This window comes from Corapipo altera, unplaced genomic scaffold (genome assembly GCF_003945725.1).
Source record: "Corapipo altera isolate COAL_440 unplaced genomic scaffold, ASM394572v1 133, whole genome shotgun sequence".
NCBI classification, from domain to species: domain Eukaryota; kingdom Metazoa; phylum Chordata; class Aves; order Passeriformes; family Pipridae; genus Corapipo; species Corapipo altera.
The window spans coordinates 1,534,320-1,561,620 of NW_020884939.1; the positions used below are offsets into that span (position 1 = coordinate 1,534,320).

At 45.8% G+C, this 27,301-nt stretch overlaps 1 protein-coding gene across 3 annotated transcripts; it reads left to right on the forward strand.

Annotated features, from left to right (window-relative positions):
• The first annotated feature begins 1,388 nt into the window (after positions 1-1,388).
• LOC113955491 (putative hexokinase HKDC1) lies at positions 1,389-19,957 on the forward strand. Of its 3 annotated transcripts, XM_027661060.1 has the most exons (19): positions 1,391-1,699; positions 5,171-5,333; positions 7,635-7,783; positions 7,878-7,997; positions 8,750-8,845; positions 10,088-10,187; positions 10,825-11,008; positions 11,304-11,459; positions 12,203-12,436; positions 13,193-13,250; positions 13,356-13,497; positions 13,800-13,948; positions 14,044-14,163; positions 15,629-15,724; positions 15,816-15,915; positions 16,771-16,954; positions 17,661-17,816; positions 18,436-18,669; positions 18,991-19,957. In XM_027661060.1, the coding sequence occupies exons 1-19, from the start codon at positions 1,637-1,639 to the stop codon at positions 19,133-19,135; spliced, it is 2,649 nt and encodes an 882-aa protein (XP_027516861.1). In that variant the 5' UTR covers positions 1,391-1,636; the 3' UTR covers positions 19,136-19,957. The 3 variants fall into 3 exon arrangements, with proteins under 3 accessions (XP_027516863.1, XP_027516861.1, XP_027516860.1); XM_027661059.1 differs by having other exon boundaries at positions 13,193-13,497; XM_027661062.1 differs by lacking the exon at positions 17,661-17,816 and having other exon boundaries at positions 1,389-1,699; positions 13,193-13,497.
• Positions 19,958-27,301: the final 7,344 nt, after the last annotated feature.

The following is a 27,301-nucleotide window of genomic DNA, read 5'->3' on the forward strand; positions in this document are numbered from 1 at the left end:
GGAGTTCCCTTCCCCTCCCTCAGCTCTTTCAGTCTTTCCTCGTGATCAGAGGCTGAAAAAATGTGACCTATGAGTGCTCCTGATGTTCAGCAGAGCTAACTCCTCCTGATCCGTGCCTTGATGTGCCAGAGCTGCCAGGACAGGGCACAGTCCTCTTCCCTAGGCTGGTGCTGAGGATGGAGTTGAGTGTTGTGTTGTGTGTGAATCATACTCCTGTATGTGCACCCACCATGGGGATCAGTTGTACTTCTCTTTTACAGTAGCAGGTGATTGTTGGGTCCACTCTAGGCTGTGAATCGATGTAGTCAGACATCCCTTTCTGCTGACTGGCTGCCTCTGCCCCACTCTGCATCTCCAGACCTAATTTTCTACTGCTTAGTAGTTCTTTGTGTCCCCTCACATTATTTGGCACTCCCCTCCCCCTTTCCATTCCCTTTTCTCCCCCTGCTCTTTTTCTAATCTTATCAAAATAATTTTTAGATGTTAACTTGTTCTGTACAATTTTGGGTGACAGTTGTCTGCCAGTGCAGTAAGTGTGATCAGTCCAGCTGAGCAGTAACTGGGGGGAAACACGCCGTGTGTAGGTGCATTTTGGAAGTGAGCCTCTAATTACCCCATGAGAATGCCTTTTGGGATTTTTTTCTCTCTCTCCTTTGTGTCAGCATTTCACCCAGTTCCCTTTGGATGAGGTTTCCATAGTTCATATCACTTGATACAATGACAAAATTCTGGAAACACTTGTGTATGCAGGATGAACTTTTGAGAGCAGTGGTTAAAGACTGTCAAATTCGGGTGGTGTGAGGAAGCCGCTCTCGCTGCAGGCACTCTGTGCTGCCAGTTAAAGGCACTTCTCCAGTGAGGCAGTGTGATACCCCCGCTGCTGGCTGCCAGGTCAGTCTGCCCCCTGTCCAGCTTTTGCAGTACTGAGGATCTTCATTGGTCTGAAGCTTTGTCTTCAGGAGGGGTGGAGAATAAGTAACCAGTCCCCAGGCTCTGTGCTGGGAGTTGAACCCAGCTGGGGGCAGTGGTCTGTGTGTCTCTGCTCCTTTACAGCTGAAGCCTAATTGGTAAAAAGCTGCAGATGAGGTTGCGCTGTGCAGAACTGGAGTGGAGTTCATTCACGCAGAAGAGCCTGTCTCGCAAATGGGAGTGCTGAGAAGAGGGAAGAAGCCTCCTCAAATGCTGTGTAACTCCTGATTCTGGCAGTGCTTTGCTGGAGGCTGCTGTGGTGGGAGCCCGGCAGCCCCCCTGAGTGAAGTGGGGCTGCTGCATAGCAACTGCATTGCCAAGTGGTAACAATTCCCAAGTGGGGCAGTAACAAAATCGATTTTTCTCCCCTTCAGCTTGGCAGCTCTCCAGGTGCCTGCTCTGGCACAATGAAGTGTGTAGCTGGGGAGGGAGGGACTTTGGGTTGATGGGGGGAGTGATACAGGGAGGCAGAAGTTTAACCACTGAACCGATCACACTGGATGGATTTATTTCTGGACTCAGTTTCCCAGGAACTCCACTATTCCACCCGGGTGGAAATAGCTCAGCTGAAGTCCCTCTAGCTCCAGCTTCGTGAATAAAGACCTGTGGCATTGGAGTTAATCACAGCAGCTCTGTCACTACTGACTCATCCGTCTGCTCCAAGACAATGTTTGCCGTCCACTTGCTGGCTTTCCATTTCACAAAGCTAAAAGAGGATCAAATAAAAAAGGTAAGATGCAGCGTTAGCTGATTCCTGTTTTGAGAATTGTTACCCAGATAGGGAGGGGTCTGCAGTATGTAATGCTTTCCAGATAATGGCATTATCTACTCAAGCCATTCAGCCAGATGGGGTAAGAAGTATTTAAACCCTAAAACACCTGACGAGTGTGAAAATAGGTCTGGTTTGTGCTTTCCCCTGCACAGTTGTAAGTGCTTCTCCAGTAATGGAGCAAATGATGCTCAGTAAGAAGTGCTTAAACTTTCTCTGGTGTGGGGTGATGTAGTCCAGAGGGCAGAAAGGAACCTCTTGCTGAGTTGCTTTGCAAGTGTAGCAGGAAGGATGGGATTTCTCAAGCTGAGTAGGATCAAGTGTCAGTCACATTGTAGCAGGCATAGGGAAGACTCCTGGAGTCTTCGGGCCAGGTCTGCTGGGACTCAGGAGACATTTCCAACCAGCATAGATGTAGGAGGAGTGCCTGTGCCTCCTCTCTGTTTGTCCAAACTTGGCTAATCACTGATGTTTATAGATGTGACCTTTAATTACAGTTGGAAAAGCTTGAGACGGCCCAGATCTGAAGCCATCAGAGTGAGTTGCCTAATGCTGCTATTTCCTAATCTGCTTTGATGGCCACGCTGGAATGGGTTTTGCACTCAGGTCTGTCCTGAGACCATGTGGGACTTGTAAGCTTCGTGGGCCAGAGGTCCTCTGGTTTCTAGACATGTCCCCTGCAGGTCCTCTGTGTGTTCCTGGTATGTCCCTTAAGTGCTGCCACTGCTGCCAGGCTCTGTCCTGGTTTTCCAGCCGGCTGGAGGTGGGGCTGTCTGCGGATGCGTGGCGGGAGATCCAAGGTCCTGATGCATGGATCCAGTTGCACCACTGAGCTCACCAGCACAGCCAGCAACATCGGCTTCTCTCTGTGCCCTAAACGTGCAGTGGCTTGTTCTTAGGAGGGCTTCTTCCACTGATTCTGCTTTGGAGAGATGCATTCCAAGAAAGGCACTGGTATCTCAACAGTCAGATTCTGTCTTTGACCCAGTCACAGCCCTTTTATCCCTAGGATTTAACATGATCAGAAAAGGGCCCCAATGCCCCTTTCTTGTGTGCAGGAGCTGGTCTAAAATCTCTAATCCAGACAGTGCTATTTCTTCTTACTTTTTACTAAGAGAAGAGACCCTGTGGAGCAGGCTCCTCAGAGAAACATCCAGAGTGGAGCTGAGGGAGGACTTCCCTGAAATGAGGACAGTGGAGAGGAGAGGGCAGAGGAATTCTGGCAAAACCATGAATGTGAGTCTTTCTGCTAGGTGCAAAGTAGCCCTTCCTGAAGGCAAGAAGCCACATGCTCCTTAGACTTCTCCTTCAAGGAGCCTAGGGTAGGCTGTAGGGAACAGAGTTGATTTCTCCCTCATTAGAAAGAAGGATTGCCTTCCCACCTCTCCCTCCCCAGGCTTATTTACTCTGTGGTGGCAAAACCAAGAGTCCGTGTGCCATGAAAACAGTGCTGTTTTTCCATAATTCAGGCAAGGCTCTGTTCTTGTACCATGGGAGGGAGGCAGCAAGTTTGGTGTTGCACAGCCTGGCCATTCCTGTGTTTACAAGCCAATGGTATGTGAGCAGGGCCTTGCTCTGGTTGTAAGTCAGGCTGGCTTTCCTGGGCTCTGCCTTATCTAGTTCCTTGGAGAGGACTATCTCCTCCTATAGTTGTAGGTAAACAGGGTGGGGACTGCAGTTTCTCTGGGGAACAGGGAGCCTGGGCATGTTCTCTGCAAACAGACGTGGCAATTTTTATTCCTCTTGAGTTTTTTTCCACAGGGACTTCTGTCACAAAGTTATTTGGGTCTGTGTCAGTGTGTGAGTGCTGTATGTCTCCAGGCATTGTACTTTCTCCAAAAAAGCAGTATGGGTGCGTGGGCTGAGGTGATGGATCCCACACAGTGGTGGGGCCTCAAAATACCCTTGGAGGAAATCAAGTGCATGTGCAAACCAGGGCTACAAAGACAAATCTAAATAATGGCCTTTTCAAGGCACAGTTGTATCCAAAGGCAGCTGCTGCTCTTGGACAATTGCATTTTGTAGTTTAACACTTGCTCCTTTGTGTGTGTTAGGTAAGTGCTGGAGTGACTTTCAGGGTCCTGGTTCTTTCAGGTGGGTCATTGCTGACCATCAGTTTCAAATGGAACTGTGAATAGGTAACTCGTTTGTGCCTCATTAAAATAGGTGGCCAGTCCAAATTGCAGCAGAGGCCAATTTATCTGCAACCTGTATTCCCCTCTGTTTAAACAATGCAACTTTTTTTTAGTTCTGAGTTGTTGCTGATGCGACTTGATTTGTGCCTGTTCTTCCAGCCCTCCAGACCTCTCTCTATGTAAATGGGACTGCAGAAATGCTCTGAAGAGATAAAGTAACATAACAACATAGCCCATGGTGCAAGAGCTGAGTGTCTGTGCTAGCAAAGCATTAGGGACTGTCCCCCCTCTCTCCCCTGCCCACTGCCCCTGGGCCTGAGTCTCATATTGAGGGGAGTGGGATGTGAACATGAATTACCCTTCGGGGGACATCCAGCTGTTTGGAGGACACAATTATTATGCCTGCATCATGTTCATACAGCACCAAACTCTGGCTCCCCAGTGGAAAAGCTTCTGGATGTTGATAGATTGTTATTTTGCTGTGTTAATCCTCTGTTGTACCCAGTTTCTAAGCCACATTATTTACAGACTTGCAGGTAAATGTCAGTCCCAGCAGCACGTGATCCTGAAGCAGAAAACATGTAATTTTGCCCTGATGAAGCTGTACATAAACACTGATTAGCTTTTCTACCAGTTTATCAGAAAAAAGCAGCTACTTTGTAGATGCTTTTGATTCTGTTTAAATTCAACTGGCTTCTGTTTTGATGTATGCTGTGAGTTACAGACCCTTAAGAAGGGGTATTGATTGCACCCAAAAATGTGTTTTAGATGTAACCCTAGAATCACAAGAGAATGGAGGCTAGAGCTGGAATGAGAAAAAGTCTTTGAGCTCGAGCCTGGCGTTTCAACAAAGTTAATTGGCTGTGGAGTGAAGCAGTAGCTGAATAGATGCTTTTGGGTTGTGGCTGACACGCTTGGGTACTGATGGCATTTTCTGGACCTGCCTCAGAGAGGTCAGATTCTCAGCAGCCCAAGATACTTTGCAGTTCTAGTTCATGACATGTATAGGAGGAGAGGATGGTGTAAAAGCAGCTAGTCAGGGTCTCAGGAAAGTCTCATGGGCTTATGTAGGTTGGCAAGTTACTGAGCCATAAGAAAAGATGGCCAACTTTTGGAGAGTAATTCACCAAGGCTGCATTAAACATTGTTCAGACAAAAGTTTTAGAAGAGTAAATGTTCTGGTGATGCCGTGGAGCTTGCTTGCACTGACAGTCGTGGTGCTGAGGTCAAAAATGAACTGAACAACTGGTAGTTGCTGAGCACTGAGGAGCGTGAGTGACACCTTTGCTGTTTGCAGGTTGACAGGTACCTGTATCCCCTGCGGCTCTCCGATGATGTCCTGCTGGATGTGATGGCTCGTTTCCAGGCTGAGATGGTGAAGGGGCTGGGCCGGGACACGAACTCCACGGCGGCAGTGAAAATGCTGCCGTCGTTCGTGCGCTCGCTCCCCGACGGCTCCGGTGAGTTCCCCCTGCCCCAGCTCCGCAGGGCTGGGCCAGGAACGTGATGCTGCTGCCAATCTTCCAGGACAGCACAGCAGAGGCACAGGGCCCACAGTGCCTTTGGCTGTCTCACTGAGAAAGCAGGTGTATAGTGAGAAGACAACAGCCTGTGGCGGGGAGTTTTTTCCTTGCAGCAAGTGGATCTTGACCCAGTGCTGCTTGTTTGAGGAAAGGACCTCCTAAGTGCTCCAAAACAGCCTGTCCCGTCTGTTCCTGGTGCAGGCCTTGCTGCAGGAGTTGTGGCTGGACATGGCAAGGGCAGCCTCTACAGCCCACAGCCTGCAGTGCAGTGTGCTGCTGGTGTGGGATGTGGCCTGGCCTTCTTGGAGCTACAGGAAGGGCGGGATGCTGCAGAGAAACCCCCCAAACTGCCACATGACAGCAATGGTTGTGTTCTCAGACCTGTGATCCCCTCTTGACTCCTGACAGCAAACCCTACTCTGCTTTTTCTAATGCTCCAAAAAGTGATCCCCTCCTGCCTTTCCTTGCCTTCTGCATTGGGAAAATCTGCTTCTGGATGGGGTCTACCAGGAAACCATCTGCTCTGTTTCTTCAGCTAGATCCTTGTTTCTAGTTGCTCCTGAGACTTAGAGAGGGAGGAAGTGCAATGATGTCCTCTGGGAGGATGTGAGGTCAGGTAGAATTTAAAAGCTCATCTTGTTTGGAGGAGTGTGCGCATCCAAAATAACTCTCCTGGCTCAGCTGGCTCCTGGCAGTGCAGGCTGACAGAAAATTAAGTTTTTCCCAGGTTTAACCAAGTGAATTGGTATATGCCAATGACTTGGCATATACCAGCTGTGCAGAAACCTGAAGAGAAGTGTTAGCTTTGTACCTCATTTCTACAGGACTTTATTCCTTCTGAATTTCCCTGCAGTTAAATGAGAAATAATGACTTTAATGGCATAAAGGGAATATTTGGGGGGAAGTCCCTTGAAATGAGGCATTTCTGAGAGAAACTATATATACTTCCTGGATGGAAATGGGCACTCTTTGTTTTGCTGCTGCCTTCATCAAAGAGGAAGAAGTACTTTCTTAACCCCTGCCGTTTCAGTGACCATCAGTGGTCCCGAGGTCTCATGTGGCACTGACACTGTCCTGAAACAGCAGGGAGCCCCTGAGGTCAGGAGACTTGGAAAATTGCATGTAATGTCAACATTGTTGCAAGACTTTGTGTTCATGAAGGTCAGCTTGGGACAGTGTCCCCCCGCCTGTGTGTCAAGGACATGCTGCAGCATCGAGCTGGGCTGTATCTTATTGACACACTGCCTACCTTAAATATCACATTGGCTTTTCTATTTTTGCTCTCTTGAAAAATCCTGGTTGGTTATTTTACTTCCAGACAAAACTTCCAGCAGGTTTAAGCACCTTAGACTTGGATGGATTTTTCCCATTTGTAATAGCAGTGAGCCTTCAGATTTTTCTGAGTGATTTGATTTGCCTCCTCACCTTAGTGATAGCTGACCATGGTATTACAGGTAGAATTTCCTTCTTCTTTCCCTTTCAGGGCCAAATTTGATAAAATTTGGTCAGATGTTTCAAAGATCATGCAAGATTACACACATGCCATTGCATTTTCCTTTTGGGAAGGGCCTTCTCCTGTGTGTGGGATAAATAATTGTTTTATTGTAGCAGTGAGGCCAATCTGTCCTTCCATCTGAGGTCTCCTACTGGAGAAGCATGTGTTTGAGCTAAGACTGTGAAACAAAATGGTACTTTTACAGAAACACCTAAAGGCATTTGAAAAGGATTGTATTGGTTGCCTTTGGGTGGCAGATTAGTCTTGCCCCACTTGGAAGTTGACTTCTGCACTAAGACTGAGTTTTAACATGTGACTGCAAATCCCGCATCCTTTACTGGTTGTAGGTAATGCTCTCACACTGATTTTCCCACATTTCAATGAGGGATTTGCAGCCTCTCTGTGCTCTGCTTGGATTTGTACTCGCTTTGGGTCTTTCTTGCTGAGAAGCTCATCCTTCTGCAGCTTGAAAACACGGTGCTGTGGAAGGAACAGGGTGGACAAACCCAGGCTGCTAAATAAAAGTTGAGTTAGCTGTTAAATAACAAGTTAACAGGAGGGACCTGGCACCCTGGCTTAGGGCTTCCAGCTCTCAGTGATGTTGCCAGGCCCATGGGATAAGGATCTGCTGTGGTGGGGTAGGAGAGCTGGAGGTGAGGGAGGGCCCTGGGCTGTGCCTTCAGTGTGGCATCTGAGCTGGGCCTTGTGGCTGTCACTGGTGATGGGGCCTGTCTGTGTTGCAGAGAAGGGGGAGTTCCTCGCCGTCGACCTGGGTGGCTCCCTGTTCCGTGCCCACCAGGTGAAGGTGTTTGATGATGGGAAGCAGAGCAGCCAGCTGGAGAGCAAGTTCTACCCCACACCCAAGCAGGTCACCCAGGGGAACGGCCCCGAGGTAGGGCACTGCTGTGGGGCTGCTCTGCTTGAGCACCTGCCTGCAGGACACAGCCTGACCCTGTCTGACTCCTTTCTTTGATTTTTCTTTCCAGCTCTTTGATTACATTGCTGACTGTCTGTTAGACTTCATGGAGACCAAAAACCTGAAGCATAAGAAGTTACCTCTTGGCTTTACATTTTCTTTTCCATGCAAACAGACCAAATTGGAAGAGGTAGGATGCATTAAAAAATACTGTTGGCAAGCTGAGCTCCTTGCAGGATCTGTAGAAGCTGATGAATGGATATGTTACCCTGGGTTTTTTTTGTGGGATTGTGTTTACATTGCCCTCTGAAGAAGGCATGGATTAGCATTAGCATTTAACTAGACTACCTTTCAAATACTCATTTCTGATCTCAGGGCAACATGATCTTTAAGCTAAACTATTCTAGTTCCACAGGAACCATGTACCCTTTTATGAAGACTATTAGACTGTAAAACACATAGTTTTGTGTCTTGAGACATCTTTATTTTTTTAACCACTCTCAATGTTTTATTTACAGTTGATTCTAAATAGGAAAGACCTGTAGCTGAGCTGTTTGAGAGACCTCATGGGGAAATGAAGGGCTGTTTGCAATTATTTTGTGTTCTCTCATTCTAGCCTCTCTTATTCCTAGGGATCTGTGCTTTGGGTCCCAGTCCTGCCAATGCTTTGTGCTTAATGCTATTAGTTTGTGATGACCATCAGGAAAGCTGCACATGCTTTACACAGAGCACAGGGAGAAGCATTTGCAGGATTGGGGCTTTATGAGTGTGCCTGTTTAGTTGTGTTGTTACTGACAGGCACCCCAAGGTAAGACACTGACCCAGTTTTAATGTGTGGAGAGACCCAGTGGGCTTCTCCACAGCCTTTGGTCTCGGCTGGCTTTGTGGCAGGTTTGTGTGCTAAAGCTGGAGCTTTTGGGTCACCACACTGTTACTTTTCAGGGAGTTCTTCTTGCCTGGACGAAGCACTTCAAGGTCCGCGGGGTTCAGGACACAGACGTGGTCACCTCCCTGCGCAAGGCCCTGCAGAAGCATAAGGCAAGTTTTGTACCTGCAGGAGCTGAACCTGTGTGGCCTCAGAATGTCCTCATGGGAGATCAGCTCTTGGTGTGTGGGTCCTTTGGGAGCTGTCAGGCATCCTCCAAGGGACAGCCAGTAACAAGTGTCCAACATGGCTGTATATTTAGTAACTCTGACTCTCCCTCAGAGCTGGAAGTGACAGGCTGCCCCGGTACCAGTGAGGGCACTGCACACTAATAAACCAGACTGGGACAGCATAGCCCCACTGTCTGAGCTAAAGGGCATCTGTTGTGAAAGTACTGAGTGAGATATAAAACACTCAGTAGTTTCACACGCTGTGTTTCACAGCCTGGCTTGTGGGATGAAGGTTGGTTAGGGGAAACTATCATCTCAAATTAGCCTAACTCTACCAGGGCTTGCCTGTCCACCTCAATCTGTGGGATGGAGCGATTGACTGTAATTTTTAAGATCAGCAGTAAGACATGGTTAAATCTGCCCTTGAACTAGCGTATACTTTAGATAACATTGTGGTTTAATATTCTGTAAAACCTTGTTGTTCATGTTTGATGCTATTGGTAACACCATCTAAGAAATAAAAAGCATCTTTCTGTGTCTTCATGGCTTTGTGGTAAAGGAGGAAATTCTGTTTTCTCATGTGGTAAAAATCCAACCTTGATTTTGTTTCACTTCTTTTTCTGCATCAGCCTTGTAGTTCAGCAGTAACAAAGGATCTGAGACTTCTGGGTGAAGTGTGGCCTCCTGGTAGTGCTGGCGTCTGAGTTACACCAGTCCTTTGATGAGTGTGAAAGGAAAACCGCACAGCCTTGATGGAAAGGCTTTTTACCTGAGTGTGATATTGGTGATATTTGCCATAGCTGCATTCATATGTGTATGTTTTCTGTCCCATTTGATGGGATCTGCTCAGGGGGTCAGGCATTATCCTTTCACACAGCCCCATAAGCACCGGATCACAACATTCAAACCAATAACATGTTGCTTTTCTGGCAAATGAGGTTGTATTGGGGAAAAACAAATTCTTCAAACAAAAACCCTGGCTGACAAAGCACTTGAGAATTCAGAGGTTTTTGTTATTTTACAGGGTTGTGAGGATAATGTTATAAAAGGAAGTAGTGTGTCTCTCTACCAAGGAACTTTCCTGAACCAGGCCTCCGAAGTGCAGCTCCAAAGAGTATGTCTGCATGCTGGTGCTTTAACACACAGCTTTTTTCCCCTGTTAATCACCTCTCTTTGTGCTATTAGGACATAGATGTTGATGTTTTGGCACTGGTCAATGACACTGTGGGAACCATGATGACCTGTGGATATGATGACGAGCGCTGTGAAGTTGGAGTCATAATTGGTAATTTTTTCTGTTCACTGAGTAGGGTTTTTTTGCCCTCAGTTGTTGAATTCTGACAAATCTGGAGTAGAAGGGAGTTTCCCAGTACAGGAAAGAGCAGAAAGAAAATGAAAAAAACAATGGTTAGATTTTTCAAGCCTGGCTGCCTTCTGTAAAGCAGCTGTTTTTATGCTGATCACATTGCCATCAAATGCCACAGTCCCCATTTTGTCTGGGTTCAGTTGTGACCAGCATACTAAACTTTTCTGCTGACTGTATAGAAAATTACTGTGTGTCTGTCCAGAGAAAGAAATTCCTCTCACGTCTGGTAGTTAGAATCAGTTACACTTTCTGTAGTTTCTTCATTTTGTGCGCTGGGATGGTTTTTTTAAGGCACATGCAAGTACATTTGAAAAAGAAAAAAAGGTTTTAAACAAGTCAAACCTTGGAATAATTTCCCTGTTTTTTCTCTCGCTGTGAAATGACGATTTCACCAGTGCAGGTGGCCTATATTAGCATCACGGACCTCAGGGTTTTGTGTTTGTACTTTCTTCCAAAGGCAATGTACTGACTTATTCCCAAACATGTGGACTTAAAACGAGAAAAAGCAAACCCGGAACAAAGAGTGATTTATCTGCACTGTCTCTAACACCCCCAGGCACTGGCACCAACGCCTGTTACATGGAGGAGATGCGGCACATCGACCTGGTGGAAGGGGATGAGGGCAGGATGTGCATTAACACGGAGTGGGGGGCCTTTGGAGATGACGGTGCTCTGGACGATCTCCGCACGGAGTTCGATCGGGAGCTCGATCTGGGATCTCTCAATCCTGGGAAACAACTGTAAGTGATTCCCTGACTGACTTGCCATCCAAGTGCATTTCCAGCCTATGCCAAGAGCCCCTTTGGTCCAGGAATTGTTTCAATGAACCTGAGTTAACTTGGTCCTGGTCCTGTCTTATTCAGACCTTTCTGGGAAGGGTGGGTACCTTTCACACCTCTCTGCTTCAGGCCAAGGGATTGGTGCTGTGGTGGCTCATGTGTTGTTAAAAATAGGTGATTGCTCTGGTATAATGGTGTGGAGGGCTAAAGAGAGGAGCTGGTGAAGACCTGTAATCCCTCCTGTGCCCCATTCCAGGTTTGAGAAGATGATTGGCAGCCTGTATTTGGGAGAACTTGTAAGACTCATTCTCCTAAAAATGACAAAGGAAGGTCTACTCTTCAATGGGAAAGTGTCAACAGCTCTGCTTACCAAGGGCAAGATTGAAATGAAACATGTGTCTGCAATGGAAAAGTAAGAACCTGTAATATGTTCTTTGAGAGAAGCCACTCAATGTTAGTCTTTCACAAGCACAGCAATAATAATGAATGTGTAATTATAATCTGTCAGTGCTGGGAAGAATCCTGAAGTGTTCAACTTGACTTTGCATTTGCCTAGGAGAAAAGTTGACCTTTCTGTCAGTGGGATGGATGTAAGATAAAGTTTTAGCGAAGTTCCAGAGTAGCAAATGTATTGCTGACCATCACAGAGGCAGGTTGTGTAAATAACCTCTTCGGAGACCTGAAGACATTGCAGTTTTTGACTTCACTGGTGTGGGAACACTGGTGCTGTGGAGGTGTAGTACAGATTCTGGATCAGCTAATGAATGACTACATGGAAAACTCTTGGATTCTGGTGTTTTGAAGAGGAATCCTGGTCCTTGTCATTCCAGGAATGAATGTATTGAGCGAAGCTGTGTGTCCATTCCTGTGCTCTCCTCCTATGAACTATTTTATCCCATTCTCTTCTTGGCTAAATAATTAATAAGTCTCACCAAAAACTGAACCTCAGGAAGCAGCCTCCTAAAAATCCGATCTCTCCCCTGAGTGCTTTTGGGAACAGTGTGGGAGAGACACTACTGACTTTATGGGAACCAGTTATGGTGCTGCCTGGTAGGCGGCCCTGGTCTTCTCTCATTTCTCTTTGAGCCAACATGCAGCTATTGATTTATGTGTTGCCTTTGCATTAGATGCTGTATTCTTTTGTTTTGGGGGTAGGCACAAGGAAGGTCTGAGCAACACAAAGGAGATCCTGACGGAGCTGAACCTGTTTCCCTCTGAGGAGGACTGCATTGCTGTTCAGCACGTGTGCACCATCGTGTCCTTCCGCTCGGCCAACCTGTGTGCTGCTGCCCTGGCTGCCATCCTGACCCGCCTGAGGGAGAACAAAAAGCTGCTACGGATGCGAACCACGGTCGGGATTGATGGGGGACTCTACAAAAACCACCCCCAGTGAGTAGCCAAAGGGGGGTTGGTAATTGCTGGCCACATGTTCCCGTTGCAAAGAGTCTCCATCTGCATGCATGTGTGGCTTTTGAGAGAACTACTGGTTTTGCTGCAGGTTTGGGGTGAGATCTGACTGGCTTAGTTATTGCAAAGCTCCTGAGAGCTTTGGAATTTGGAGTGGGGTGGGAAAAACATAACACTTGGAATAATGGCATATGGGGAAGTGCAACTGGTTTCTCAAGTGACTCCTGGGCCTCCAGAGCACTTGCAGTTGTGAATTTTTAATTTTCTTTTGGGTTTTTAATGTCTTAATTTCTAACTAATTTCTAACTAATTTCTTAATTTCTTCTTCTAACACTGTGGGCTTTTAATTTTCTTTTTTTCTCCCCGCACTACCTCCTTGTTTTTGAACCTGTGCTTTCCCAAACTGGAAACTTGCTCAAATATTTCTCCCAAACTGGAGGGAGGTCTGATTCCAAATGGAGACTCACACCCTCTGTGACCATTGCCTGGCTTCTCTCCAGTGTCCCTATCCCTTGGTGCTGACACTTGTTGAGAGGTATCTTCACTTTCCTGTAAGTGTTCAGGTTTTGCAGAACAGCCAGAAATCAGGATTGTTGTTCCCACCTCCTGGAGCAGTTTCTGACCTCGTGCTCCTCTTGCCTGTGCTGCAGCCCTTGTGCTGTTGGGTGTGTATGTGTGTGCAGTAAACCGTGCCCGAGGTGTCTGTGAGGGTCTGAAGGGGCTCTCTGTCCCTGGCAGATACGCCAAGCGCCTGCACAAGGTGGTGAGGAGGCTGGTCCCGACCTGCGACGTGCGGTTCCTGCTGTCCCTGAGTGGCAGCGGGAAGGGGGCTGCCATGGTCACGGCCGTGGCACGCAGACTGGCTGCCCAGCGCAGCCACATCGATGCCACCCTCGCCCCCTTCCTGCTGTCCCTGGGGACCCTCAGAGAAGTCAGGAACAAAATGAGGACTGAGCTGGAATACGGGCTGAAGCGAGAGACACAAGCCAATGCCACCGTGAAGATGCTGCCCACATACGTCTGTGGGACACCAGATGGGACAGGTGAAGTTATTTCCTGATCACCTGGAAGTGGTTCAGGAAAGTTTCTTGTCTGTTTTCTGGGGGAAGGGAATGTGACAATCTGGAAAATGGCAGGGGTATTTATGTTGTTAAACCAGAGTTTCCTGTGATGTTACCTGGCTGTTTTTTCAGCCCCACACGAGCACTCAATGGGATAAGTGCTATAGGGAGCAGTGTGCTCTCTTTAACATGGGTGTCTTGGGGATGTGTGGCAGAGTGTGCCATTCTGACTGGCAAACATGTTACAAGAAGCACCAGAATTAAATACCTTTCTTCCCCTGCAGAGAAAGGAAAGTTCCTTGCCCTTGATCTTGGTGGCACAAATTTCAGGGTTCTGCTGGTCAAAATCAAAAGCGGGAGAAGAAGATCAGTGCAAATGTACAACAAAATCTTTGCCATTCCTTTGGAGATCATGCAAGGGACAGGGGAAGAGGTAATCTCGAATGGATGTTTAACTGATCCAGCCAGGGCCCATTGTATGGGATTACTTGTGAGATTTACATGCTTTTGCTTTTGCTTTCCTTCCAGCTCTTTGACCATATTGTCCAGTGCATAGCAGACTTTCTGGAGTACATGGGGATTAAAGGTGCTCGGCTGCCCCTGGGCTTCACCTTCTCCTTCCCGTGCAGGCAAGCCAGCATTGACAAGGTGAGAGCTGCAGGACACAATGGCTCAGATGGCAGCTGTGCAGCTGCCTGGTGAATGACATCGATTTGGACAAGGGTGACTTGTTGGTTCGGAGACTAATTTGCTGTACTGTGCAAATTAGTTGTGTTTTGTGAGAAAGTTTCCTATGTGGATATGGGAGGTGGAACTTAAACTTCATGTATCTGGTAAGAGGTGGATGCTACTTGCTTTTATTCTATAAAGATTAAGCCCTCATGACAGCGAAATGAACTGCATATTTTTAATAGCCCAGATATCTCCTTATGCTACCTTAAGTCTTCAATGGCAGGAGATAATGGGTGCTTCCTTCTGATTGTTCAGATATAATCCCAGGGTGTTTCCAAACCATGCTGCACAGCTCTGACTGTACAGCTGCTGCACTACATTAGTTTCTTCTTGTTGAGTGTCAGTGGGCAGACTTGAATTGGCTTTTGGACAGATGTATCTTCATCTTTCCAGATCTGATGTAAGAAAAGATTATTTTGATGCATTTCCAAAGAGGGACAGGAGATGTTGTGCTTAGTTTCAGTCAAATATGTGGGATATTGGGGAAATCAAGGACTGCTATTTTACTAAATGTTTTTATCTCCTGGTGGGTTTCACAGTACCTTCAAAGCCTGGAAGTTAGTCTGGTCTGTCTAAATTTTCAGCTCACAGTCAAGAGTACAGCAGTAGAACTTGGCCTTTTGTGGAAACATGAATCCATATGCCTTCCAAACCTACAGCATAGTATTTAGGTCTTGACAAATAATTAGGAACCAAATTCCACAATATTGGTGGCAAACTGAGTGAGAGACAACTATGTCAGGGTCTCACAATATGTAGCCCTGTGTGCTTGGTCTTTTACTGTTGCCAGAACTTGAGGGTGGTTTTTAAGAGCAGCTTTTTCTCCCACTTGCCCTCTGTTTTCTTTTTCTTACTTGGACAGACAGTCCAGAGCCAGTTTCCAAGTGGAAGACTAATTACTTCATGTAACCTGGACATCAACCTCTGTCGGGCCAGGTTGCTGTCCAAAAACACATTAGTGTTGCCCGGAGTTGTGGGATCACACCAAGTGTCCTTCAGTACACGAGCCAAAAATTAACAGTAGATGTTCATTAATGTTTGATGGGTGCTTAATTATTTAGGGCAAAAGTATTTTTTTGCAGTCTTTCCCTGACAGATAATACAATGGCTCTGTGCACAGAAGGTTAGATGAGGTTTTCCAAATGGAACTTAGAAGGCACTGAGTGCAGCGCCTTGATAAATAGCTGAGTAAACTGGAGTCACTGCCACCAACAGCTGAGTAACAAAGATACACACGCACACACTCTGCACTAGACATTCACAGTGACCTGTCCAGGAAAACACATTATTTAAAATAAAGAGGGTTGGGATTGGAGGCAAGAAAAGACTGATGCTTGGAACGTATGGCTTCAATTAGAATTTTCTTTCTGTTCTGTTTCAGGGAACACTTGTGGGATGGACGAAAGGATTCAAGGCAACAGACTGTGAGGGAGAAGATGTTGTTGATATGCTGAGAGAGGCCATCAGGAGAAGAAATGTGAGCTATTCTTTCCTGCACTTTTTGGTGTATTTAATGCCCCCTCACTCTTCCCCTGGTATTCCACTACTGATTGTGACTTGTGTTTTAGGAGTTTGACTTGGACATTGTAGCAGTGGTGAATGACACCGTTGGGACCATGATGACGTGTGGATATGAGGATCCAAACTGTGAGATTGGCCTCATTGCAGGTACAGTGATGTTGAAGTGACCACCATGAGAGAAAAGCACATATGCAGGTGCTAGGCTTTGGAGTCTGTAAACCAGCATCTTTTATTTGAGTTTGATACATGGTGTATCAAACAAACATGTTTGATACTGGTCACTTGGGGTTCTTGGCAGATTTGTGTGGTATTCAGTAGGAGACATAACACCTGTAGCAGGTAGGATCCTGAATCTGTTGGACTTTTGATCACATCTCTGATGGTGCCTAACAAGTGTATGCAGGGTAACAGAAGGTGAGAACAGCAGATAGAGCATGAATTCTTGTTTTGACAAGTGTATTGATATTTACTGTGTAGCCAGGTCATAGACCTTGGAACAAGCAAATGTTCTTAAAAATCTGAATGAACTCTTCTGAGGCTTTCTAGAAGATTCCCCCAATAAGTTCCTTCAAGTTTTGATCCAGAAATGTGTCTAAACATAGAATCATAGAATGGCCTGGGTTCTTGGCAGGGCTTGCCCTTGGGAGCACACTGATGATGATGAGCAAGATGATTTGTGGTGCATTATGACCAGACTGGCAGCAATGACTGATCAGTGCTTCACTGCCAGAGCCATTTCTGACCTGCAACAAAGGGCCTTCACTCCTCTATGCTGTGGATTTTCTGTGCAGGGCCTGTCTTACTTGGTAACATTCTGTTGGGATAAATTAAAGCACTCTTCCCATCACTGGCTAGCCCTTGCTTCTGTAAGATAAAGGAGAAAACTTTGAAATTTGGGGTATAGCGCAGAGAACTTTAACATGACCACTGCAATCATCTTCCACGAATTTCAGGTGCTGCTTCACTTTTCTGGCTGAAGCCTTGTCATTTCTGTTCTTCTAGGAACAGGCAGCAATGTGTGCTACATGGAGGACATGAAAAACATAGAAATAGTGGAAGGGAACGAAGGAAAAATGTGCATTAATACAGAATGGGGAGCGTTTGGGGACAACGGCTGCATTGACAACATCAGGACAAAATATGATAAAGAAGTAGATGAAGGCTCACTAAACCCAGGGAAACAGAGGTAAATGTGATGGTCCTGATGCCAAGAGCCTGATGAAGTCAGTCTTCAAGAGACACTGGCTGGTTTTTAGAACACTCTTAATGAATGAATGAATAATCAAAAAGGAAATGTTAATATTGCATGTCTTGTGCCATGTGGTAAGTAACCTAAATATCCAGAAAAAAACAAAGAGGTACCTTGTTTCTGTTATCACAGCACTGTTCTCATCTTAGGGCAGTTACCAAACAGTGCAGCTTTTAAGATTTCCCTGCAAAGTCTAGGTCATGCTTTGTTCCTTCCCTTAGGGTGATTTTTCAAAGGCAAAATACAACTCAAGCAAGAGGATAAGCTGAACTTGACTATTCTTTTTTCAGTAAAGACAGTATTGATCAGATGTGACTCACTGGGGAATGCGTGGAGAGACAGGGAAGTGTTTCACCTCAGTGTGGACTCTGCCTTTAACACTGTGTTCTGTTTATTATTGCAAGGGATTTTTTCTATTTCTGTTACCATTTGCCTTAGATAAATATATTGTAATTAGTGTTTGCACTTGAAGTCACTGCAACAGAGTTTTGCCGATTGAAAGATGGATTTCAATGGCTATTGCTCTGCAAATTTGGACTGCTTTTTTGGTAGTTCATAGGGCATGTATGTACCACTCATGCTGAACAAAGCTAACATACCATCTCTTTAAATGCACCTTTTTTTTCCTTTTATAACTTGACAGGTATGAAAAAATGACCAGTGGAATGTACCTAGGTGAAATAGTAAGGCAAATTTTGATTGACTTAACCAAACAAGGGCTGCTGTTCAGAGGACACATTTCAGAGTCACTCATGAAGAGAGGCATATTTGAAACAAAGTTCCTGTCTCAGATTGAGAGGTAAAGTTGTTATATTTACATGGTTTAAATCCTTAAGGCCTTTTGGGACCCCTAGAAAACAAGTATGTGGAGCCCTTTCCTTCAAGAAGTTAATTACCATTTTCTTCTTTGCATACGTCCCTCCTTCCCATCCCCACAATAAAAGCCAAAAATGAAGAACTGAGGGAGTTCCACAATTTTTCTGTGATTACATGAATTATCATTTCCCGTTCACACAACTGGGTTACCTTGGGTGCCTTAACCACCAAGCGTGATTATATACTTGGAGTGTTTCTTGTGGGACTTAAAACATTAGTTATCAAAGAAAGTAAAAAGTCAGTGATAGATGAATACATGCTTGCCTACATGTCTGTGCATGTTTGCAGTGGTCTTCAGGCCACTTGAAACCCTTTCTGCTGTGGAAAGCCTTGAAAGTAGTGTCTCAGCCTTGAGATCAAAAATAACGGGTGGGTGGCTGATCTGGCTCAGCTCCCTCATGACTTTGGGAGTTAGATGAATTACTGTGTGTGCCTCCTGGAAATACAGTCTGACATGGCAAAGGGCATGGCAGGAGCAGTTTTCAGTCTGAACTGAGGCTTTCCCTAATGCCTTGTTGCTCCGTGTGCTTCCCTCTGCACAGTGACCGGCTCGCCCTCCTGCAGGTGCGGCGAATCCTGCAGCAGCTGGGCCTGGACAGCACGTGTGAGGACAGCATCATCGTGAAGGAAGTGTGTGGAGTTGTGTCACAAAGAGCTGCCCAGCTCTGTGGGGCAGGGCTGGCTGCCATTGTGGAGAAGAAGAGGGAGAACCGAGGTGTCGAGCGCTTGCAAATCACTGTTGGAGTAGACGGGACTTTGTACAAGCTCCATCCACAGTGAGTGCCTTGGTACCACTGCCCTTTGCTGTTTGCTCATTTTTATGTGGAAACATCCCCAGCTGTACCAGCTTTCTACTGAGATGATTAAAAAGTGTGAGAGGGGATCATCCTACTAGGTTCCCTGCATCCTGTCCTTTCCCTTGCCTTAGTTAAAGGATCAAAAATTGCGAAGTCAAGTCCAGTTACCACTGGGAGGCTCTTTTCTCCAGGGTGTTGAGTGAACTTACTCTTCTGATATTTATTTACCAGTGTTTGAGTGGATTTGAGACCAGAAAGCAGCTGTTAAAATGCTCTGTTCTTCTCTCCCTTTCCTTTCAGTTTTTCCAGGGTCCTGCAGGAAACAGTGAAGGAACTGGCACCTCAGTGTGATGTGACCTTTATGCTCTCTGAAGATGGCAGTGGGAAGGGAGCTGCCCTCATCACTGCAGTGGCAAAACGGTTGCATAATGTTGGGCAGAAGTAGAAATGAGTGGTCAAGTAATTCCAGTGCTGTCAGGCGTGTGCATAGGGATCTGCTGAGTGGTGATTCCAGATAGCTGTGCCAGGCACCAGCACACAGGTACACATTTTCAGGGAGCAGCTGCTTTTGACTGACCAGGACTGTGGATTTTTGTCCTTTGCTAGCTTGGATCAGGTGTTTCTACTCCCCACTGGCATTATTGTTGGCACACCACAGTCTCCTGGGTTCTGTACTTCCTGCAGTGCATCTGTAATGCACACGGGAGAAAACAAACAATCAAATGCAATCTACCCCAAATGTGTCTTTTTACAATGTCTTAATTAAGCTACTGCACCACAACTGGGTTTATCACCAGTTTCTTAGGATTCGTGTGCTTTAGTTTTGGCTTGGCCTGGCTCAAGGAATGCTGAGATCCTGATGTTGCATCTATCTAGTGAACATATTTGTTCAATGCTTCACAGGTTTTAAATAAAATTGAAGGTAAAATAAATCAATGGACTTTGGTCAGTGATGCTCCCCCTGCCACTACTCTGGTTGCACGTGTGTTGTAATGTAATACTTCCTGAGTACAGAGGCATGTTTAATAGATGAATGTAAAGATAAAAATATGATTCCACAGAATATCAGTTTGTGTCAAAATGTGTTAGTGCATTAGAGTGCACATAAAGCTAAACCAGCACTGGGTGGATTCTGACTGTGACTGACTCTTTTGATACTGGAGGAAAGAGAGAATGTAGAAACAAGCAGCTACAGAGTCTGCTATGTCTATGTCAAGGTACGTAGAGAGTATCAAACAGGCCACCAAAATAGCTGTGTAGAGAGAAACAAAAATCACCTGAATTTCTGAAATTCTTCTCTTTATTCTCCCTCTGTTATTTCCTTGCCTGTTCCTGAGAGAATTGTTTCCATTGCGTGGAAAGGAGTTTATCCCTGGTTTTCATCTTCTGTTGCCTCCTGCTCTGCCTGTGTGTAGCCTGTTTGTAAATAAATCTGGGGTGCCATGAGCCTCTCTGTCTAATGCCTCTTCTGAGTTGTGGGAAGAACATGCAGGCAAGTGGGAGCTTTCTTAGAATATAAATCTTTAAACCTAAACCTTTCTTTAAACCTAAATGTCTAACAGTGCTCAGCAGCACTGCAGTCATTCTGAAGGTGGTTTGTGGACAGAGCCCATGGCCTTGTGTGACCAAATGTCCTTCACCTGATTTACCCAGAACAAACCAAAGCAATCATATGACACAGAGAGGCAGCAAATCTGCATCCTGCCTAGCTCCTGTTCTCAAGTATTCCTCTATCTCCCTTAATCCTCTCTTGGATATTTGCTTCCTTCCAGGCTGGCAGCAGAAAGTGGGGCCAAGAAATGTGCTTTAAGCCTGGTTAGGTCAAAAGTAACCATCGTGCAGGGGGGGATCAGCAGTTGGGTTTATGTAATAATCTGTAACCAGGCCGCTGCCGGGTTTAAATTTAGCAATCACAGATTCAAAATTGGAAGCTACAGACCCTTCCTGTTTTGTAGTTTTTCAAAAAAAACCCCAATGTCTCAGCAGCTGTGTCTGTGTTGGAGTTACTGGATGGGTGAAAAATGATACTTGGAAATAGTTTTCACTTCTGAAGGTGTGGTGCTGAGCTCACTGTACTAAGCAGTTGGGAAGAGGCAAGTTGTGAACTCATTACATTTAATGTTTTTCTCCTTTTGTCAAGAAACTCAGTGTTTTACTTTATATTTCAGAATCCACAGAGCCCCAGGAACCAAAGCTTCCTGTGTAGTAAGGGCAGTTATTTGGAATGGAAGTTTGTTCCTGGTGATGAACAGGTTAAATTTGGAGGGGCTGGGTATAGAAGCAAAAAAAAAAAAATCAGGTATGGAGGCAATGTGGGGCCTAGAACAGCTCTTCTGCCTTGACTGTTTCTCCCTTCAGCACCTGAAATCTTGTACTATTTGGGTGGGTTTGGACCCTTTTGGGGGAATGAATTGTTCTAATCTGCAAAAGTGCATCTGTGGACGTTCATCCCTGTATATCTGGAAGGAGGGGTTGCAGACCTGCCCCAGAATGGCCACATGAGTACGGTGCAAGAGTTCCTTTTGTACTTTTATTCCAAAGTCTGTTCTACAGAATTGGAATGCAAACCAGTAACAAAAGAAGGCAAACCCCTCACATTTAGAAAGGAGTCCTGTATTGCTTTGATTTTTCTTTTTAATCTCTTTGGGAAAGGAAATATTCTCACGGGGCAGTTTACACCTCAGCTGCAGCTGTTCCTTTCCTGCAGTAGATTCAACCCACACAATAATAATTTTTTGCATGTGTAGTGTTTTGGTTTTTTTTCCTAGTGAGTCTGTGGGTGTTGTGGAATCTGATCACATGAACCTGGAAGTGCTCACAGTGTTGCTCAGTGCCCGACAGCTGTCCTGAGGTCCCTGAGGCCCAGGACACGCGTGCTCCTGCTTCTCCTGCAGGCAGCTGACTTGCTCTGGAGCCAGGCAGCTCCCACACATCTGCTGGGCAGGGACACAACACCTGAGCTGGGGAGGCAGCTGCTTTCGGAAAGGGAAACGAACAAAGGTTCGCTGGACAGCCCTGGAGAAGGGCAGGATTGGCTCCTGTGGGATTTTACCAGGGGTACAACACTTCACTTGCAGTTTCCCAGGGATCCCATAGACACACCAATGCTTTGGCTGTCCCTAAACCAGAACATTCTCCGACTGGATAACGATCATGTTCCTGATTCTATCGACATGTGGAAACTCAGACTGTTGCAAACTTGCCACCTCCCTTGTGTAGATGTTAAACTGCTGAAGCAAAACCCTTCTCTGCACATCATATGTGGTGATTCAGTTTAAAGCTCTTGCTTAAAATAAAAGTAGAGGCCTTCTATTAAATCAGCCTATCATACACTGAAAAATGTGGTGCAATTTATCACATGACATTGTTAGTCAATTTAAAATAAAATGAGATTCTTTTTTTTCTGCTTTTTCTTTTCTACTACTTTTTGGATAGCTTTGTGATGCTTCATTTCTGCCTGTTTCCCCTCCAGTCAATACATTTAATGCTCAAATTTATTGATTTTGTTTTGATGCTTCTTTGAGACGTGAACATCTTTTTTTCAGATATAGATCATGCTTTTGATTTGGAAAGTTGAAAGATCTTTGAATCACAGGTGTGACAGAAGTATTAGTGGGTGGAGGAACTAAGGTTTGTGCTTTTCAGAAGCTCCTAGCAGATGGTTGCAGTTACCCTTTCATCTGTGGGGAAAAGAGGGTCATAAACATGTTGGTTTGCCTGCTAGAGACACATTTGGGTGGCTGTAGATTTGGGCAGTGCTGGCGCTTGACTTGTAATCCAGAGAAAATGCAGTAGCAGCTTGGTAGTGACATGTTCCTGTTTTCACTCTGACAAAGTTCAAAAGTAAGTGTGGGATCATGTGTAAATCCTTCAGAAATCCTGATTAGCGTGATCTCCTTTCTTGGGCAGTCAATATTATATAGGATTAGCAGATTAGTGTAAAGGAGTTTGAACCTGAAATGTAGGTAATACCAAAATGAAAGTATTGCTTCTTTGATCTTTTTTGATTTGTTTCTTTGCATTTGGTGAAATGAGCTGGCTTTGGTTTAGGGGTCCCAGATGCAAGGTCACCATAGGAACAGGTGGAGAGGGAGTGAGGCAGGGACAGGAGGAGACTTTGTAAATGTTGTCCTGCTCCAGGTAAGCTTCCAGTTTCTTTAGAAAGGAATTCCACTGCCTTGAATTGTCACTGAGGGGCTTATCCAGAGCATTTCTCAGGCTTGTCAAGTCTCTAGCTTGTCAAGTGATATTGAGATATATATATATATATGTAAAAAATAATCATTATAAAAAAACCTATTCCTGTACATGAGTATGGGTGGCCTGTTGGGGTGGGAGTGGGAAGGGAAATAAGGTAGATATCTGCTTTGTCCATGCACTGCATCCACTCTGTAAAGCTGATGTGTAAAGCAAGATAGAAAACCACCGAAAGTTTAATTAATGTTTTCCTTTCTCTCATTGATACTATCACCTTGCAGGTGCACACTGAAGGTGCTGTAAACGTGATGGGTCATGTCTGTCTGAGAGGGGAATGCCGAAATAATTTGGATCTTGTTGTGTGCTTTTTTAAATGCCTTTCCCTCCCCAGCCTTACCTTTCGTCTGCACTCTGTGTCCCAGGGCCTCAAGCAGCCCCGGCACCCCCAGAGTTAGTAAAAGCTGTGTTCTGTGGAGAGAGAACAGATAGAAACCCGGGAAACACGGGTTCCTCCAGAAGACTCTCCCCATTGGCACAAGGAATTGGCTACAGGAAAATGGACAAAGGGCTCCATGTGGGAGGATTCCTGTGCACAAGTTGAAGAACCAAATGCTGGGGAATCTCAACAAGCAGGAGCTTGCTGGAAGGAGTGGAAGAAGGTCCTTGCACCCTTGATCTTTCCTGACTGGTTATAAAAAAAAAAAAACTGCAACCAAACTCAAAACAACCCAACCCCCCAAGAATCCCAAATTTTTATTTTTATCTAGAAAAGCCTGAATCAGAACCAGGTGAAAACCAAAGTGATAAAAAAAAAAAAAAGAGAGAGGTAAGGGGAGACTGAGTCTGTTTCACTACCACTATATTTTATTTTCTTTCTTTTGTTGGGAGGGATAAAGGCTGTTTGGAGAAGAGGGGAGAGATGTGTGAAGAGTCAACAGTGAAAGCTTCTCCATAAATTCATTACTGCATATCAGAACAACTATAAAGTAAGTCTTAACAGTGGAGAAAAGGGTTGACAGCAATGCCAGGTGTGATACCTTAGGAGCCATTAATTACAAGGACTCTTCAAGGATGTTCACTGAGTTAACTGCTGCATTTTTTTTATTGTTCTTTGGGCCGGACAGAACGGGAGGGAGGCAATGGGGTTACAACCTTATTGGTATCCATTTTCTTTGGACTTGGAGGTGAGAGGTAGCTCCCAGCCCCAGGCATTGCAGAAATGCTGGGGTTCTGTTCTCAAACCCACTGGTGTTATCGATTCAATTTGCTTTGCTGAGGTCTGTTTTTGTTGCTCTCAGTTTGCTGCTTGGATGTCCAGCTTGCCAAAGGTTTCTGCCCCTGGGAAGCCCCTGTTCCTGTAGGGCTGCCTTGGCCATCTGTGTAGCAGTGGGACTGGGACTGCTGCCTGCCAGGCTACTGCAGAGGACTGTCCTCATCCTTGTCCTCATCCTTGTCCTCATCCTTGCAGGCTGTGTCCGCTCCTGGGAGCTAAAAAAGGCTGTTCTGTGTTGCCACAGGGAGTCAGAGCGGGGAAGGGTGGAGGGGGTGAGACACTGGGGCTGAGTTTAGCACAGGCATTCCCCTCAGTGCAAGGGAAGGCACCTTCTGGGATGAGCCGAGGTCCTGGGGCAGCAGCCATCCCTGGATGCACAAATAAAGCATGATTGGGATGCCGAGGGCGGGAATTGGGATGTAAGTGGTTAATGGAGCCGACTGGCTGGTGATGGACAACTTGGTCGTGGAGGGGAGCTCTCTGCAGGAAGAGAAAATGGATGGCTGAAAGGCGTGGAGGGAAGGTCTGTGAGGGTCTGAGTAGGTAAACGGGGAAGGTGCTTTCCCAGCAGGCACGTCCTGAACACTTCAAAGCGGAAAGTTACGGATTCTGATTTGGGAGCAACAGCTGATTCTGGAAACAAATGCGATAAATACTGGCATGAGAAAAAAAAAAAACACCAACAAAACAAAAAACAAATTGAAATGCCCGAAGGGCACATCTGCTGCGGCCAGCGATTCTGCAGGAAATGCACTGAAACCAGGGAGAGGCGAGGAAACTGGACATAAACACGACTCCCAGTGAAGCCAAATGAAAGCCATGGGCCTGGCAAGTGCCTGTTGTAGCGTGCTGAGAGTTTGGCTCTCTTTCCTTGGCTCTCCAGTGAAGTAGCTGTGTTTGACGTGGGCCCCAGGCCGGCTGTGCTGAATGAATTGTGAAGGGGGTTTGCGTTCTGAACTCGGAAACTCTGCTCTAGAGCCTTTTCTGTTGCTTTCAAGTGTGTGCTTTCAGAGCAATATCCAAAGGGTTTTCAGAGCTGTAGGTCTAAAGCCCAGTCTGTTAGTCTGAAATTTGAATAATTGCATGGTCATTAAATTTTGCACAAAAAGGAATTGACTCTAAAAGCAGCTGATATGTTATCACGATTAGAGCAATAGCAATGACTTCTTTCATCACAATGAAGTTACATTGTTAGAGAGCATAATTGACATTTTTTTATTAAAAGATTAAGAAGAATTTGTTTACAGCTCGGAAACAAAGAGGTTTTAATTCAACAAACTGCAGCAGGAATAAGCAGTAAGTGGCATTTTCATCTGCTGGCCGGCGAGAGCTTTAGCTGCAGAATGCTGCGGATAGAGAAATATGAAGGAATTTGCAGCTCAATATCTGCCCAGTAAAGCGTGTACCACGCTGGCAAATACCAGAAAGCTGACAGGGAGAAACCTTGAGTGCAAAGAAACAAAGGGCTATAGTTAATATTAGCACCTTTTGGGAAGACACCACGGTTTTTGGAGACCAGCTTCATGCCGCCCGTTGTGCAGAGGTCAAGGTGTGGCATTTCTGAGGATGCTTTTGCCATGGAGCCCTCGGGGTAACACCTGTCTACTCAACTGGGTGCTAAAGTAGGTATCTGGGTTATTTTTGTTTCTCTGGGTTTATTGCTTCATGGTCTAATAGGCTCAGGAGCTAAGTGGTACTGGCATTTCAAAGTGGCATGTTGTGATTGGAAGGGGGTGCTGTGGAAGTGTTTGGAAAGCAGATCCAAATGAAGCACCATCGTCACCCGACTGCAAAGAGGCTCTTTTGCTCTTCAAATATATTTGGGATCCTGTTTGTGCTGGTGGTTGTGTCTTATTGTCCAGACTGGTCTCCAGATAAAGCCAAGGGTATGTTAAAAATTCAGTTTTATTTTTAAGCAAATTCCTCTTTTGAAGTTGGAAATCGTTTGGATTTGTTGTCCCAGCTCTGGTCAAAGTTTAAGGAGCCCGAGTCAAACCCTGCTGTTCTGAATATGCAGTGCTGCAGAGAGAGGAAAAAATCCCTTCAGGGCACTTCGGGTGCTGACAAAGCTCTGCAAGGAGGGTGCTTATCCCACCACCCAGGGAAGCATCTGTTGAACCACGTGCAATGACACTGCTGTGAGGGGAGGGAAGGAGGTGACCAGGCTGATACTGAAAATCATGAGAGCTCACCTGTGCCATCCCTGCAGCTTTATTCTGATACTGAGGGCAGGTGATGAAACAGCTGAGGGCATTTTCTGGGTCTCGAATGTTGACTGATTGCCACGGGCTGTTGTTGCAGTAATGTGTCCAAAACATGATTATAGATAAATCGTGTGATTAGAACATTTGTTTGTGTCAATGTCAAATGTCAGAGTAGAAACACCCGTAACCCTGCTGGGAGACAGGGAGTGGGAGCACGGGTCTGTCCATGCTGGGCCTGGTCCCAGATGGGGCTGGTGAGCTCAGCAGCTGTCAAAGGGCCAGCAGGGGATGAGTCGTAGTGGCCCCAGATATCAGGGCCCTTGTGAGGATACTTTTGCTTTCCTAAAAATGGTATCTTCTTCAGGGAAGAAAGGGAAGGACAAATAGGATGGGGTTATCTGTTGCTGCAGTGAGTTCTGGGGACCATTGCTGAAATCTGGGGCCAGAGCTGCCGACCAGGAAGCCCGGAGGGCTGGGTTCCCTATAAAGCACTGGGATGACAAGAAAAACTTCTTTTTAAAATATTTTTTAAAAAAGTCTCCATCACCATCTTTTGTAGCTATGCTGTGAAGCCAGACCCTCAGGTTTCCTATCAGGAATGTATCAGAGGGATGGAGAAACCTGCTTAATTAAAACAATAACTTGCTTTCTGATACATACATGAATTTTGGAAAATTTTTATTCTTCCTCTATGTTTTTTTTTGTGTGAAAATCTGAGAATGAAAATAGGGGTCCAAGTCTCTCCTAGGTTTGTATTTGACCTGGTGTGGCAGGTTGGCTGTATCTGGCTGCCTGATGCCCACCCAGCCCGCTCACAGTCTCCTCCTCAGCAAGACAGGGAAGAAAATAGGAGGAAGAAGCTCATGGGTGGACAAAAGGATAGGAGATGGCTCACCCACCACCATCATGGGCAAAAACGTCTCCACTTGGGGAATAT